Here is a 16821-nt window from a genome sequence, read left to right as displayed (position 1 = left end):
ATGAAACTCAAGAAGAAGGAAGACCAAAGTGTGAACACTTTGATCCTTCTTAGAAGGGGAAACGAAATACCCACGGAAGGAGTTGCAGACACAAAGTGTGTAGCAGAGACTGAAGGAATGTCCATCCAGAAACTGCCCCACCTGGGGATCCATCCCATATACCAAACCCAGACACTATTGAGGATGCCAATAAGAAACCTATGGACTTTAAGGAAGATGTGTGGACACTACACAGGATCTAGTACAATTTCAGTATTATCTCCATTAGGCCTTTGTATTGTACCATAACATAGCTAGTGCTTGGTGTTTAGGTTCTATTAGGTGTTGGTTATATTTTGTTTTATTTTGAATACTGGCGTTCCAAATTAGGGCATAGTAAACTTTATGCAAATGCTCTACCACTGAGCTAAAGGTTTCTCACTTGGTGATTCTCTTTTTGACATTTAACTATTATTTGAATGACACCTGAGCTTTCTTAATTAATATTTCATATTTTCCATATGTTCTCTGGAACAGATTAATTTTAGCTATATAGGATACATTTTATTATTACTTCTACACAAAATTTTGCAGAAATATAACATAAATATGTAATATTCATAATTTTATAAATATACTGAATAAAAGTAACACAGTGGAGCAGGGACATTGCTTCCAATCTAAAGACCTGAGTTTGCTCTCAATAACTCATCTGGTTGAATGACAGAAATGACTCTTGCAAGTTGTCCTCTGATCTTCATAATGCCCTGGCACACACATATGCACACTCAGGGGCATGGACCAAACACACGACTAAAAATAAAGAAATCAAAAAATTAATGGATATCTTTTATTCTAGTACACACATTTTTTCCACTATTTTGCAACTTAAGAGAACTTCTGCAGACCAATATGCCTTTGATTAATTTAATGGTCCTTTGAATTTCATAAGATGAAAGGAATGATTTAGAGGACAAAATTGTTTTATGTTTGATATTTATTGACTTTTGAGACACCATCTTATTATATACTTGAGATTGGTTTATAATTACTGTGAGTACAGAAGCATGCCCCTTTAATAAGTCCAAATAACATTTATTTATTTATTTATTTATTTATTTATTTATTTATTTATTTATTCATTCATTCATTCATTTTTCTTAAGGTAATATCATGTAGCCAATTTAAATTTGAAATTTCTCACAAATATTCTAGTCTAGTTAGAAAAAAAATAAAACATATTGCTCAAGCTTTTAAGTTTATTATGAGAAACTTTGAACCTGCCTAAATTCCAAATCTGTCATTATGGTTTGAATATTCTATCAAAATATTAAAAGCCTCATAAGTACTCAAGTATTTGTTATATCACTTGATTTTATTTTTATTTTTGGATTAAAAATCCTAAATATTTTTAAATTGTTTTTATATTAATTAATTAATTTAATTGACTTGGATAGTCATTAATATAATCAATTTATCTATTAAATTTTAAAAATATTGGGAACAATTATGAAAGTACCTCATATTATCTAAGGCACAGTATGTGCTACATTTTATATTTATTTTAGTGACATGAGAAAACAGTCTTTAACACTGAAGTTTATAACTAATAAGATTTCACATTTCACTAGTTCTTGTGTTCTGGAACTCTGTCCAAATCCCTTCATCAGCAGGAATGTGGCTCATAAGGTCACTGAGCTTGAGCATTTCTTTTTATCCTTGGATAAGATGTTTTTTGAAGTGAGACATGGTCTTTTGCATGAAGGATTAGAAGAGCATAAGACCGAATAAGTTTGCACAATTACAAACACAGTAATCCTTTCCACAGGATCTGACTTTCTACACCTTATGTAACTTAAAAAAAATGTGCATTTTGGTTTTCAAGATTTAGACTCTTCAGATTATAAGATTAAGCTCCCAAGATTGTAACTTTTGATACTCTGATCTTTTGAAGTTTTATACTTCAGAGATTTTGATCTCATAGGGTTTCAATGTAAGTTTTTATGCTATTGAGGACTGCATCCTTATGACTATGATCAGCACTGATCAGTTCTGGGTGACACATGCCAAACCATTGAAAGAGATCTTCTCCACTCTGTATCCTGAATCAGGGTGCGTGGTTTGGATCATGAAATTCAGTGAGCAGCCATCTACAAAGTGAGGTGCAAGTCTTTCTTTTGATAAATACACATAAATTTACACTACAATGGAGATACATATTTATATTAAATTTCTTCCTTAACAGTCTCATATATTCATCAAATTTGTATTATGATTGGCTGAACCTTGATTTTGACAAAGCTTGTCTGTGTGTCCTGCATTTAAACATAGCCACTGGAGCCCTCTTGCCTCAGCTGTGAGGACATATCTGCAGACAATGACTATCCTGTCCCAGAATCTTTAAGTAGCTGATAATACAGCAGGGAAGAATGTAACACTTTGACCTCTTTCAGGACTCATGATTGACTATTGAGAGTACTAGTCTTGTCATGCCTATTCCCAGTAAATGACAGTTGTGAGTTCATGATTGTAATAAATATGTCATGGATGACATTTGACAGCCCTTCTTCTGACTTGGTTTTGTTATGCCTTCTATGTTTCCTGAACCTTAGAGAGAGGATTAAAATGTTTTGCTTAGGGCTAAGCTATCACCCATACCTTATTCTTTGCATATTGGGCAGCCATGATTTTCTGCTTTTATTCTTCTCCACTGAAGAGACCGTGCTAGCTAAGGCTAATAGACTTTGTGAGTGTGAACATAAGCAGCTAGAGAGAAAAAGATGTTAGTGGTCTAACCCATTTCCAATGGCAGATCCAATTAGTGAACTAGATATGATCCCCTGTGTTACAGTCGCACAAGTTTTATGGGAATAATAAACTGCTTCCTGGTAAGGGTAGAGGAGCACTCCACATGACGGAATCTATGAACGTTATTGCGAGCTTAACTAACAACTTATGGTTGTGAGGTCACGGACACAGTGAGGAATCTGATACTATTATCTGACTAAACTGACCAAAGCATTCAACTGCCTACTATATATTTTTGATAGATAAATGCTCATATGACAGAGAAATGCTGTTTCAGCCTTAATCAGAGATCCTTTCTTGCAGTGAATAGTGGTTAACCCATAACTCACAATGCTGAGAATAAGTGCTACCTGAAGGGTTTAGCAATGAAAAATGGGACATTTACTTACTCTACCTACTTTAAGGCTTAGGTGACTTTGAGATCATGAATTCAAAACAACAGGGGTTATCTGCACTGGACCTGCACAAAACTTGCTCTACCTGAACTTTGTTATATAGTGGGGAGTATTCATAAGGATCTGCTATTTACTTTTTAAGAGTTACTGAAATATCAGCTACTGCCAGAATCTAGGAGAGGGATCATTGTCGTGTACCCACCAATCTCTAACAAGAAACTCCAAAGATATGGCTATCCAGATGAACCTAGATGGACATAGTGGATCATAAAACAAATTGATGAGCTTGAGGAAATGATTTTTAAGAAAGTGGCAAGGGGAGAGTGCCAGGGTGAAAAGTGTTCAGTATTAATTAGTGTAGATCAGAAAATCTGCTAACATTTATAAAATTAGTGAACAAATATTTTAGAGTAAATATAGTTTGTTTTTTGTTTGGATAAAGACACAAGTAAGCACTTGTATTACTTTCAATGTAGTTTTGTAATTTCTTTACATCTATTCTAAATGATGCAATTTCATTCTGATAGTTCTAGCTTTCCTTACACAAAAGTTGGGTCTTTTTCTTTACGTTCTTGTTCTAATTTTTGTTTTAATTTAGTAGTATATTTTGGAATTTGTTTTAACAAAAGTGTAATAGGTATACACATGTTTGCATAAATGCATTACATGGCATTTATTCAATCTTAAGTGATATCACCATGTAAATGGATGTTTAGCTACGTATGCACCCAAGCTTGGATTTGAGCACCAAATCAACTCTCAATTTTTTAAAAATGATTCAAGTGATATAATTTATGCCTTGTTATTTCAGTGTAAGTCGTTTATAAATTTCCAAACTGGCTGTACTAGTTTATACATTCACCAACATCATACAAGCTCCCTTTTTTACCCACATCCAAAGCAACATTTGTTGAAATGTTTTATGATGACTGTTCTAACTGAAGGTAGATGAGACCTGAAAGCGGTTTTACTCTGCATGTTCTTGATGGCCGATGATGTTGAATGCTACGTAAATTAGAAAGTAACTAATTTTTTATTCTTATTTGAGAATTCTCTGTTTAGTTCTATGGTCCATTTTTAAATTGGATTGTTTGTTTCTCGTGGATACAAAGAATAAATTGTCAAGGTCCAGCCTCACCTTGGGGTGTCTGGAAACAGCGAAAACACACATCTCAAAGTCAAGTTGTGGGTTGAAGCTTGGAGCCTTTGCCCTTCTGGAAACAGCTTTCCAGCATGATTTTCCTCTGTTCTGCTTTCTCTGGAGACCTCCAGATAGCTCTCTCTTTTTATTCCTTGTATTTTATTCCATTCTTCAAGAAGTTCTCTTTTGCTATTCTAAAATATTCTCTGGCTAGTTCATCTCCTGCAGATCAAAAGCCCAGACTTATCATATCATTCCACTCTATTCATTGACTTCAGGTTTCCTTTTGATTATCCTATGAATCAACATCAGAGTCAGAGTGATCCCTGCCCCTTAATTCTTAGGAGAAACAAGCACAACTTTTCTTTTAACATTGCAAAAGCATTCGGAGTCTGTAAAGTAGAGACAATAACTAGCTGGGTGGGACCTCGTCCTGAAATTACCATTTCTACCCCATCCTGGTCTAACCGTCCCTGCTCTCTCTCATGCCAACTCTGAACTTAGGAATCTGTCTGCCTTTGTAAGCATAAAAACAAACAAACAAACACATAAATAAATAAACAAACAAACAAACAAACAAATACTCTTTGATTGGTGGTTTAGTCCCAGGGAGCTCTGGGGGTTCATATTGTTGTTCCTCTTATGGGGGCTACAAATCACTTCAGCTCCTTGGGTACTTTCTTTAGCTCCTTCATTGGGGACTCTGTGCTCAATTCAATGGATGGCTGTGAGCATGGTGGGACTCATGGCTCTAGCTGTATATGTAGCAGAGGATGGCCTAGTTTGGTCATCAATGTGGGGAGAGGCCCTTGGTTCTGTGAAGGTTCTATGCCCTAGTATAGAGAAATGCCAGGGTCAGGAAGCAGGAGTGGGTGGGTTGAGGAGCAGGGGGGTAGGGGAGGGGATTGGAGATTTTCAGAGGGGAAACTAGGAGAGAGGATAACATTTGAAATGTAAATTAAAAAATATCTAATTAAAAAAAAAAACTTAGCTGAGTAGGCTCTCCTGTGATCACCATTCCCAAACTCTTTATTTTCTTCCTTGGTATCTTTCTGACAAGTTGGCTCACAACACAGCTGCTCTTGTTCTTTAGATTGTGAAGCCCTTCATAATTCATAATTCATCTTAATATTACACATAGTTGAGAAATTATATATTTTGAACTCATGTTTTTAGAGTTCTTTTGTATGGCCATAAGGGGCTATCTTGAAGGTCCCAGTATTTATGCTTTTGCTAAGATATTAGTCATGCTTTCGCCTCTCTGCCTCATGCTGTCTCTGATCATCATGAAGTCATTACCACTAACATGGAGAACATTCCTAGAAAGAGGAACATAAAATATGTACATTATTATACAAATAAGCCTTATTTTCACCACAGCCATCCATCTTCACTCTTGGAGGCCCACATCTGCTGGCCCTGTCCCAGGAGCAGGAACCAAATTATTCTGTCCCCACCAAAGCCATGCTGGATCTAGCAATCAATATTGTCAAAATGCCATTAAAAACATTTTATAAATGAAATAAAATTCCAATCAAAATTTCATGGTAACTTCTCATAGGTATAGAAAAAAATAATCTTAAAATTCATATGAAAGAATGGAACCAAAGACGGCTAAAGCAACCCTGGATAGTAAGGAGACTATGGGGAGAATCATTGTACCTGATTTCAAGTTACAGTCTCAGAGATACAGTGATGGAAACTCAGAACAGTGCAGAAATAAATATCAGTGAAACAGAATAGAGGTTCCAGTTATAGGACTTGGCAACTACAGATAACTTATTTTTGCCAAAGATGCTAAAAATACACCCTGGCTTTAATGACTGGCACTGGGAAAAGTGGATACCAACAGAATGAATCCAAATTCTAATCTCTCACTGCACAAAACTCAGCTGCAATAAATATAGAGCCTCGTTATAAGAAGCTGCATACTGAAGTTGCTAGATTGCAAAGGGGGGAGTACAGTTCAAAATATAGTCATGGGTTTTTAAAAAAAAAAAAATGTGCTCGAGTCACCCCCGCACAGCCTAGGCTTGTTGTGCGAGTCAGACGTGTTCGGGCCCACCACCCTGCTTTGTACTACTATTTGGCTTTCCCGTCAAGTGTCTGAGGAAGTGCTGAGGAAGAGGTGGAGACCTTTGCCTTTCAGGCAGAAATTGCCCACCTCATGTCCCTCATCATCAATACTTTCTATTCAAACACGGAGCTTTTCCTCTGAGAGTTGATCTCTAATGCTTCAGATGCCCTGGACAAGATTCGGTATGAGAACCTGACTGACCCTTCCAAGTGGGAGAGAGATGAAAAGTGACATCATCCCCAGCCCTCAGGAGCACACACTGACTTTGGTGGACACCGGCATTGGCGTGACCAAGGCTAATCTCATTAATAATTTGGGAACCATTGCTAAGTCTGGCACAAAAGCATTCATGGAGGCTCTCAAAGCTGGTGCAGACATCTCCATGATTGGTCAGTTTGGTGTTAGATTCTACTCAGCCTATCTAGTGGCAAAGAAAGTGGTTGTGATCACACAGCACAATGATAATGAGCAGTATGTCAGGGAGTCTTCTGCTGGTGAATCCTTCACCCCCCTTGCAGACCATGGTGAGCCCATTGGCCAGAATACGAAAGTAATCCTTCATCTCAAAGAAAACCAGACAGAGTACTTAGAGGACAGGAGGGTCAAGGAAGTGGTGAAAAAACATTCACAGTTCCTAGGCTATCCCATCACCCTCTATTTGGAGAAGGAACGGGAGATCAGTGATGGTGAGGCAGAGGAAGAGAAAGGTGAGAAAGAGGAGGAAAATAAGGAGGATGAGGAGAAGCTTAATATTAAAGATGTGGGATCTGATGAGGAAGATGACAGCTGCAAAGACAAGAAAAAGAAAACAAGGAAGTTCAAGGAGAAGTACATTGACCAGGAACACCTATACAAGACAAATCCTATCTGGACCAGAAATCCTGATGACATCACTCAAGAGGAGTATGGTGAATTCTATAAGAACCTCACCAATGATTCGGAGGACCACTTGACAGTCAAGCACTTTTCTGTAGAAGGTCAGTTGGACTTCAGGGCATTGCTCTTCTTTCCCCAGCAAGCTCCCTTTGACCTTTTTGAGAACAACAAAAAGAAGAAAAACATCAAAATGTATGTCCATCATGTGTTCATCATGGACAGCTGTGATGAGCTGATACCTGAGTACCTCAACTTTAAAACAACTTCCAACCCAAAGTTATCAACAAGGAAAATAAGGGGCACTTCATACTCATCAAATGTAAAATCTTCTAAGATGAACTCTCAATTCTGAACATCTATACTCCAAATGCAGGGGCATCCACATTCATTAAAGAAACTATAGTAAAGCTCAAAGCACACATTGCACCACACACAATAGGAGTGGGAGGCTTTAACACCCAACTCTCATCAATGGACAGACCCTGCAAACAGAAACTAAATGGAGACACAGTGAAACTAACAAAGTTATAAAACAAATGGATCTAAAAGATATCAAAAGAACATTTTACCCTAAGAGAAAAGGATATTTACTTTCTTCTCATACCTTCTCCAAAATTGACAAAATAATCAGTCACAAACCAGGCCTCAAAAGATACAAAATATTAAAATTATCTCATGCATCCTATCAGATCACCACAGCCTAAGGCTGGTCTTCAATAACAATATAAATAATAGAAAGCTAACATTCAGGTGGAAGCTGAAAAACACTCTACTCAATGATACCTTGGTCAAGGAAGAAATTAAAGACTTTTTAGAGTTTAATGAAAGTGAAGCCACAACATTCCGAAACTTATGGGACACAATGAAAGAAGAACTAAGAGCAAACTTCACAGACCTGAGTGCTGGCAAAAATAAACTAGAAAGAACACACAGTAGCAGCTTGCTAGCAAACCTAAAAGCTCTAGAACATGAAGAAACAAATTCACCCAAGAGGAATAGACTGCAGGAAATAATCAAGCTCAGGGCTGAAATCAACCAAATAGAAACAAAAATAACTATTAAAAAAATCAACGAAACCAGCATCTGGTTTGGAAGCTGATTATGGGATGGATCCCTGGATATGGCAGTCTCTAGATGGTCCATCCTTTCGTCACAGCTCCAAACTTTGTCTCTGTAACTCCTTCCATGGGTGTTTTGTTCCCAATTCTAAGAAGGGGCAAAGTGTCCACACTTTGGTCTTTGTTCTTCTTGAGTTTCATGCGTTTAGCAAATTGTATCTTATATCTTGGGTATCCCAAGTTTCTGGGCTAATATCCACTTATCAGTGAGTACATATTGTGTGAGTTCCTTTGAGATTGGGTTACCTCACTCAGGACGATGCCCTCCAGGTCCATCCATTTGCCTAGGAATTTCATGAATTCATTCTTTTTAATAGCTGAGTAGTACTCCATTGTGTAAATGTACCACATTTTCTGTATCCATTCCTCTGTTGAGGGGCATCTGGGTTCTTTCCAGCTTCTGGCTATTATAAATAAGGCTGTTATGAACATAGTTGAGCATGTGTCCTTCTTACCGGTTGGGACATCTTCTGGATATATGCCCAGGAGAGGTATTGCGGGATCCTCCGGTAGTACTATGTCTAATTTTCTGAGGAACCGCCAGACTGATTTCCAGAGTGGTTGTACAGGCTTGCAATCCCACCAACAATGGAGGAGTGTTCCTCTTTCTCCACATCCTCGACAGCATTTGCTGTCACCTGAATTTTTGATCTTAGCCATTCTGACTGGTGTGAGGTGGAATCTCAAGGTTGTTTTGGTTTGCATTTCCCTGATGATTAAAGATGTTGAGACATTGAAACTTATAGAGGAGAAAGTAGGGAAAAGCCTCTAAGATATGGGTACAGGAGAAAAGTTCCTGAAAAGAACAGCAATGTCTTGTGCAGTAAGATCGAGAATCGATAAATGGGACCTCATAAAGTTGCAAAGCTTCTGCAAGGCAAAAGACACTGTCAATAAGACAAAAAGACCACCAACAGATTGGGAAAGGATCTTTACCTATCCTAAATCAGATAGGGGACTAATATCCAATATATATAAAGAACTCAAGAAGGTGGGCTCCAGAAAATCAAATAACCCTATTAAAAAATGGGGCTCAGAGCTGAACAAAGAATTCTCACCTGAGGAATACCGAATGGCAGAGAAGCATCTGAATTCATGAAATTCTTACACAAATGGATAGATCTGGATGATTTCATCCTGAGTAAGGTAACCCAATCACAAAAGAACACACATGATATATATGTACTGATAAGCAGATATTAACCTAGAAACTTAAAATATCCAAGATACTATTTGCAATACACATGAAACTCAATTAGACGGAGGACTAAAGTGTGGACACTTCTCTCCTTCTCAGAATTGGGTAACAAAGTACCCATGGTAGGAGTTACAGAGACAAAGTTCGGAGCTGTAATGGAAGGAAGGACCATCCAGAGTTTGCCCCAACAGGGAGTCCAATCCATATACAACCAGCAAACCCAGACTATTGCATATGCCAGCAAGATTTTGCTGACAGGACCCTGATATAGCTCTTTCTTGTGAGGCTGTGCCAGTGCCTGGCAAATACAGAAGTGCATGCTCATAGTCATCTATTGGATGGAACACAGAGCCCCTAATGAAGGAGCTAGAGAAAATCCCAAAAGAGCTAAAGGGGTTTGCATCCCTATAGGAGGAACAACAATATGAACTAACCATTACCCCCAAGAGCTGTGTCTCTAGTTGCATACATATCAGAGGATGGCCTATTCGGCCATCATTGGGAAGAGAGGCCCTTTGTCTTGGGAAGATCATATGCTCCAGTACAGGGGAGTGCTAGGACCAGGGAGCAGGAGTGGGTGGGTTGGGTAGCAGGGCAGAAGGAGAGTATAGGGGACTTTGGTGATGGCATTTGAAATGTAAATGAAGAAAACATCTAATAAAAGTACACGCTAAAAAATGAAATTATTAATAAAAGAGGCAGAATACAGAATAGTAAAACCTATATATCATACAGAGGCTAAGTCTTTCAACTAAATAAATAACTCAGGAAACTAAACATCAAGCAAACAAATAGTCATACTGAAAATGGAGACAATTTTAATGCCTCTTGGATAGTGAGTTTGCCTTGTAAGAAAGAAAATGTCATAATTAGTTTAATACACAGGCAATTTAGTTGTAAAATATAGATGTATTGCCTTTAGTCAATATTAAGTAAAGTAGTAAATAGAAAGACTTACCATTAATCTTTCATAAGTTATAAGCAGAGTGCTCTGAAGCCTTTTGTATTGTCAGTGAAATGTACAAGTGTTGTTGTTGATTATATTTTGTTCTGATTATTGAACCAAATTCTACTTGTTATATAAATGACCTAAGTAAAATCCAATCACATACTAATGATGCATGATTAATTTTAATTTTGACAAATGTCAAATTATTCTACTATCCCTACTGATTACAAGAATGTTTTATGAATCTATGAGAGTTAACTATTCAATTTTCCTTATAGTGTCACTATCTTGATTCATAATCTTCTTATTTTACTTAAGTTTGTATAAAATGTTAATATTGGATATACTGGCTAGTTTTGTGTCAACTTTGACACAGCTGGAGTTATCACAGAGAAAGGAGCTTTAGTTGAGGAAATGCCTCCATGAGATCCAACTGTAAGGCATTTTCTCAATTTGTGATCAAGGGGGAAAGGTCCTTTGTGGGTGGGACTGTCTCTGGCCTGTTAGTCTTGGGTTCTATAAGAGAGCAGGCTGAGCAAACCAGGGGAAGCAAGCCAGTAAAGAACATCCCTCCATGGCCTCTGCATCAGCCCCTGCTTCCTGACTTGCTTGAGTTCCAGTCCTGACTTCCTTGGTGATGAACAGCAGTATGCAAGTATAAGCCGAATAAACCCTTTCCTCCCCAACTTACTTCTTGGTCATGATGTTGTGCAGGTATAGAAACCCTGACTAAGACATTGGATCATTTAACTAGGTCAATATATATTTTTCTTCATTTAAGTGTATTTTCTCAAATTATATATAAAGATTTACACACATCAATTTATGTTGACTAAACTTTCAAAATAACCCTTTAGTTTATCTACCTCTTTTATGTTCTTTAGCAATCTTCAAGCCTTACAATTTCCATTCTGCATATTTAACCTCTATAGACCATGCCATATATTTTCCCCATTGATCATTTAATTGCTTCTTTATTTTTGTCTTTTTTATTAAATATTTACTTTATTTACATTTCAAATGTTGTCCCCTTTTCTGGTTTCTCCTCTGAAAGCCCTATCCCCCCCCCCCCGCCCCATTCCTCTGCCCACCAACCCACCCAAACCCACTTCCTGGCCCTACACTGGAGCATAGAGCCTTCACAGGACCTAGGGCCTCTCCTCCCATTGATGACCAACTAGGCTGTCCTCTGCTACATATGTAGCTGGTGTATGTATAAGTTCTACCATGTGTACTGTTTGGGTCCCTGGGAGCTCTGGGGGGGGGGGGTACTAGTTAGTTCATATTGTTGTTCCTCCCATGGGACTGCAAAGCCCTTCATCTCCTTGGGTCATTTCTCTAGCTCCTTCATTGGGGACCCTGTGCTCAGTCCAATGGTAACCTGAGAGGTTCCACCTCTGTATTTGTCACGCACTGGTGGAGCCTCTCTGGAGACAGCTATAGCAGGCTTCTGTCAGCAAGCACTTGTTGACATCCACAAAAGTGTCTGTGTTTGGTGATTGTATATGAGATGGATCCCCAGGTGGGGCAGTCTCTGGATGGTCATTCCTTCAGTTTTAGCTTCAGACACCCATGCATTGTTTAAAATCTGCCTGACTTTTAATTCCTTTAATGGCATCTCCAATTTTATTATTATAGTTCTGTCTCTGTTGATAAAGGAACCTAAGGTTTGTTGCTACTCTTGCTTTGTGCTATAGTTGGTCATTGTAACTATTCACAAAATTTATATAATCCCATCTCATAAAGTATATACCTAGAAGGTCACACTAAGAAAAGTTGTTTGTAATTTATAATGTTTATAATATATATAGTATGTGTGTGTGCATGCGTGTGTGTAATTAACAACTATTACAACCATTGAAGTAAAAATGGCATATCATTGCCTAAAATATTTAGTGATAAAACTGCATGGTGCTGGTACAGAGACAGACACATTGATCAACAGAATAGAATTGAAGATCCAGAAATAAAACCACACTCTATGGTCACTTGATCTTTTACAAAGATGCCAAAAATATACAATGGGAAAAACAAAGCATCTTCAATAAGTGGTGCTGGTCTAACTGGCTGTCTCTCTGTAGAAGAATGAAAATAGACCCATATTTGTCACCTTGTACAAAGCTCAAGTCCAAGTGGATCAAGGTCATCAACATAGAACCAGATCCACTACATCTAATAGAAGAGAAAGTGGGAAAGAGCCTTGAACTCATTGGCACACAGAAATATTTCCTAAACAGAACTCCAATGGCTCATGCTCTAAGATAAACAATTGCTAAATGGGACCTCATAAAACTGGAAAGCTTCTGTAAGGCAAAGGACATAGTCCATTACACAAATCGACAACCTACAGATTGGGAAAATATCTTTACTAACCCTACATCCGACAGAGGGCTAATATTAAAAATATAAAAAAAAAAAAATTCAGGAAGTTAATCACCAAAAAAACCAAAAAACCCAATCAAAAAATGGGGTATAGAACTAAACCGAGAATTCACAACTGAGGAATCTTGAATGGCTGAGAAGCACCTAAAGAAATGTTCAAAGTCCTTAGTGATCAGAGAAATGCAAATCAAAACGACCCTGAGATTCCACTTTACACCAATCAGAATGGCTAAGATCAAAACCTCAGGTTGACTACACATGTTGGAGAGGATGTGGAGAAAGAGGAACATCCTCCATCGCTGATGGAATTGCAAACTGGTACAACCACTCTAAAAATCAATCTGAAGGTTCCTCAGAAAATTTGAAATAGATCTACCTGGAGACCCAGCTATACCACTCTTAGGACTATACCCAAAAGATGCCCCACCATGTCACAGGGGCACATGTTCCACTATGTTCATAGCAGCCTTATTTGTGATAGCCAGAAGCTGGAAACAACCTAGATATCCCACAACAGAAGAATGGATACAGAAAATGTGGTTAATTTACACAATTTACTCAGCTATTAAGAATGAGGACATACTGGTTTTTTTTTTTTTTCAGGTAAATGGATGGAACTAGAAAATATCATCCTGAGTGAGATAACTCAGACCCAAAAGTACATGCATGTTATGCACTCACTAATAAGTGGATAGTAGCAAAAAAAGTAGAAAAAGAAAACACACACACACAGAATACACACGAACAGGTCAGAGAATTCTAAAGGCTCAACAAGCTGAAGTGCCTAAGTGAGGATGCCTCAGTCCCAATTGGGAGAGAGAAGAAAGCAATAAGAAGTGGGGATGGAGGGATGGACTTTGGAGTGAAAGTGGATGGGGGGGGGGACAGGGGAACCTGATCTGGTATTGGGTGAGGGACAAAGACTGAGGCCCTGAAGGCCAGTAGAACGAATGTTAACAGGCAACCTCAGGAAATAGGAACTTGGGGGGACCCCCAGAATGCACCAGAGACCTGGAAGGTGAGACACTCCTGAACAAGGAGGGACTTTTGATGGAATTCCAGACAGTAGGGAGAGGGAACTTATAAAGCCCACCTCCAGCAGGAAGACAGGACATCAAGTGAGGGATGGGGTTGCCATCCCACACTCATACCTCTGACCCATAATTGTTCCCATCTGAAAGAATTACAGGGATGGAAATGGAGAGGAGCCTGAGGAATAAAAAGGTCCAGTGACAGGCCCAAAGTGGGATCCAGCTCAAGGGGAGGTCCCAAGGCCTGACACTATTACTGAGGCTACGGAGCACTCACAAAAAGGGATCTATCATGACTGCCCTCTGAAAGACCCAACAAGCAGCTGAAAGAGTCAGATGCAGATTTTTGCACCCAACCAATGGACAGAAGCATGTGACCCCTGTTGTTGAATTAGGGAAGGCTCAAAGTACCTAGGAGAAGGGCGATCCTCAAGGAGGACCAGCAGTCTTAATTAATCTGGACTCCTGAGATCTTTCAAACACTGGACCACCAAACAGACAGCATACACCAGCTGTATGAGATCCCTAATACACATACAGTAGAAGATTTCCAGGTCTGTGTTCAGTCAGAGATGATGTACCTAACCCTCAAGAGGCCCAAGGGAGTCTAGAGGTCTGGTGGGGTGGGGGTAAAGGCATCCACATGGAGAAGGGGTGTGGTGGGGAGGAGGTATAGGATGTGGAGCAGTCAGATGGTGGATGGGGGTGGGGAATGGAATATGGAGTATAAAAAATTAATTACAAATAAAATTAAATTAAATAGGAAAAGTTGTTTATAATATTATGTTATGTGTGTGTGTGTGTGTAATTAACAACTACTATAATCATTGAAATAAAAATGGTATATCATTGCCTAAAATACTTATTATACCTCCTTTATTTATTTACCACAAATTTACACTACATGCTTTCAGTATTCAATATTTCTTTTTGTTTAAGTAGTTGAGTTAGCAATTTCCTAATATACAAACTTGAGTGGTAAGACAAACTTTTCATGTTTATTGCAGTGAGAAAAGCAGGTTTTTCTTGAATAAACATTTGACTGTTATTTAACATGAGGAAAAATCTTAGTAAATAGTTCTTTCCTGTTATACTTATGTGAGAGTCGTCTATCTTTCTTAAGACTCAAAAGAATGAAATTTCATAATGAGTATGTAAGACATATTTCATAATCTTTTTTCTTGTTCCAAATCTTAAATACATGTTACATAGAAGACTAAAGTAGCCATTAGATGATGAAATTATCATAGACTGATTAAATTTCTCTAAAATGCTCATGTTGAAGCCTACATTTCAGTATGAAGGCATTGGGATGTAGGGGTGGGAAATTGCTCAATAATAGGTCATGGCAGCAGATCCATCAGGAAGAAAAATTAGTATCCCTGTAAAGGCCCAGAGCCTTACTGTGTACAGGAAGACGTCAAGAAGAGTGTTTGCAGGTAGCAACTGGCCAGGATTTTGATGTCAATTAATGATGGCAATTAATGTTCTGTTGTCTATGGACTACTTAGTATTTTTGCTTAGCAAATACTACTCTGTATTTTGCTATAGTAGTCCAAACTAAATATCCACATAGAAAGTCTACTCTCCTGCTTTTTGGATCAGTCTCATAACTGTATCACTATAGAGAGTTAAGGAGACTAGGTAAATGCTACAAAATACAATTCATACATGTTTAATATCATAGAAATGTAATGAATTTCCGAGGAAACTTACTTCTGTTTATCCTTACCTGGTCAGAGTGGGAGACCTAAGGGAAAAACAAAGCTTAAGCAAAGGACCAGGTCCCAGGCTGAAACACATCAGGCCAGCTGCTGAGAGTCCCACCACATTCCTTTAGATAACATTTCCTAGCAACCCAGGGAGTCACCAGGCTTAAGGTATTCTTTTCTGCACTTAGGAGATACCTTTTCAAAGGGTGCTAATCTCTCCTCTTCCATAGCAGCAGTTAATTAATGACCAGATGTTCTCCATAAACCTCTTACCCTGTCATGTAATGCCTGTGCTTGGAAACCCCTGCTTGCAGGGTTGTTTTGTTTTGTTGTTTTGTTTTGTTGTTTTGTTTGTTGTTTTGTTTTGTTTTTCTTTAAAAACCCTTCCCCTGTAGTCACTATTCCTATCCTGTTGCATCTGGAAGTTTGTGGCCCAAGTTTGTGAGTTTAAATAAAGACTCTCATGTGTTTGCAGTGAAGTTGTGGTTCCTGGAGATCTCTTTGGGGGCTTTGCATTCTGGGCACAGGAAGACAAGGGGATGAGTCCTAATAATGTTTCTAAGAATTAGAAACATGGCTCAGTGGGTAAGAGTGTACACTGATCTTGTACAGGAACTGAATTCAGTTCCCCAATGCTCATATCAGATGGCCCACAATATTTAATGCTCTCTTCTGGTCTCCCAAGACATCTTCACTCAGATATACACACAGACAAACAGACATGTAGACAAACACACACACACTCACACACACATACACACACACACATACACACACACAAACAATTAAAATTTTAAAAAATTACATTGTAATAAATTAAACATTTACCAAAGTGTATTAATAATGTTAACCAACTCATCAACTTCAAATGACAAATGATGGTGATAGATTTTTATCTATGATCTTTGAACACCTCTACATTTCATACACAATCATATTATATATCATTCATTTCATGACATTTTTCACTAGCAAATATAATACAACTTTTTCCTTTATATAAGTTATTTTATATCTTGATTAATACCAGCTAAATTTATCCTCTAAATACACATTGGTTTTGATCTAGAGACTATAACTAATGAAAAATGTTTTGTCATAAAGTATTTTGGAAGTATTTTTATCTGAATAATGAGGAATATACTTTAAATATGC

General features: G+C 38.0%; 1 protein-coding gene across 1 annotated transcript; it reads left to right on the top strand.

Moving 5' to 3' along the window:
* Positions 1 to 2011: 2011 nt before the first annotated feature.
* On the top strand, positions 2012 to 16235 carry LOC110303420 (heat shock protein HSP 90-beta-like). The gene is given in 4 exon segments (XM_085843317.1): positions 2012 to 2091; positions 6439 to 6609; positions 6611 to 7552; positions 16142 to 16235. Coding segments are annotated over 4 exon segments (1287 nt in total).
* The last annotated feature ends 586 nt before the right edge of the window (positions 16236 to 16821 follow it).

Source organism: Mus caroli, unplaced genomic scaffold (assembly GCF_978045245.1).
Source record: "Mus caroli unplaced genomic scaffold, Mus_caroli_1 scaffold_9, whole genome shotgun sequence".
In the NCBI taxonomy this organism is placed as follows: domain Eukaryota; kingdom Metazoa; phylum Chordata; class Mammalia; order Rodentia; family Muridae; genus Mus; species Mus caroli.
Note: the sequence above shows the minus strand (reverse complement) of the source record. Positions and strands in the feature narration are given on the sequence as shown.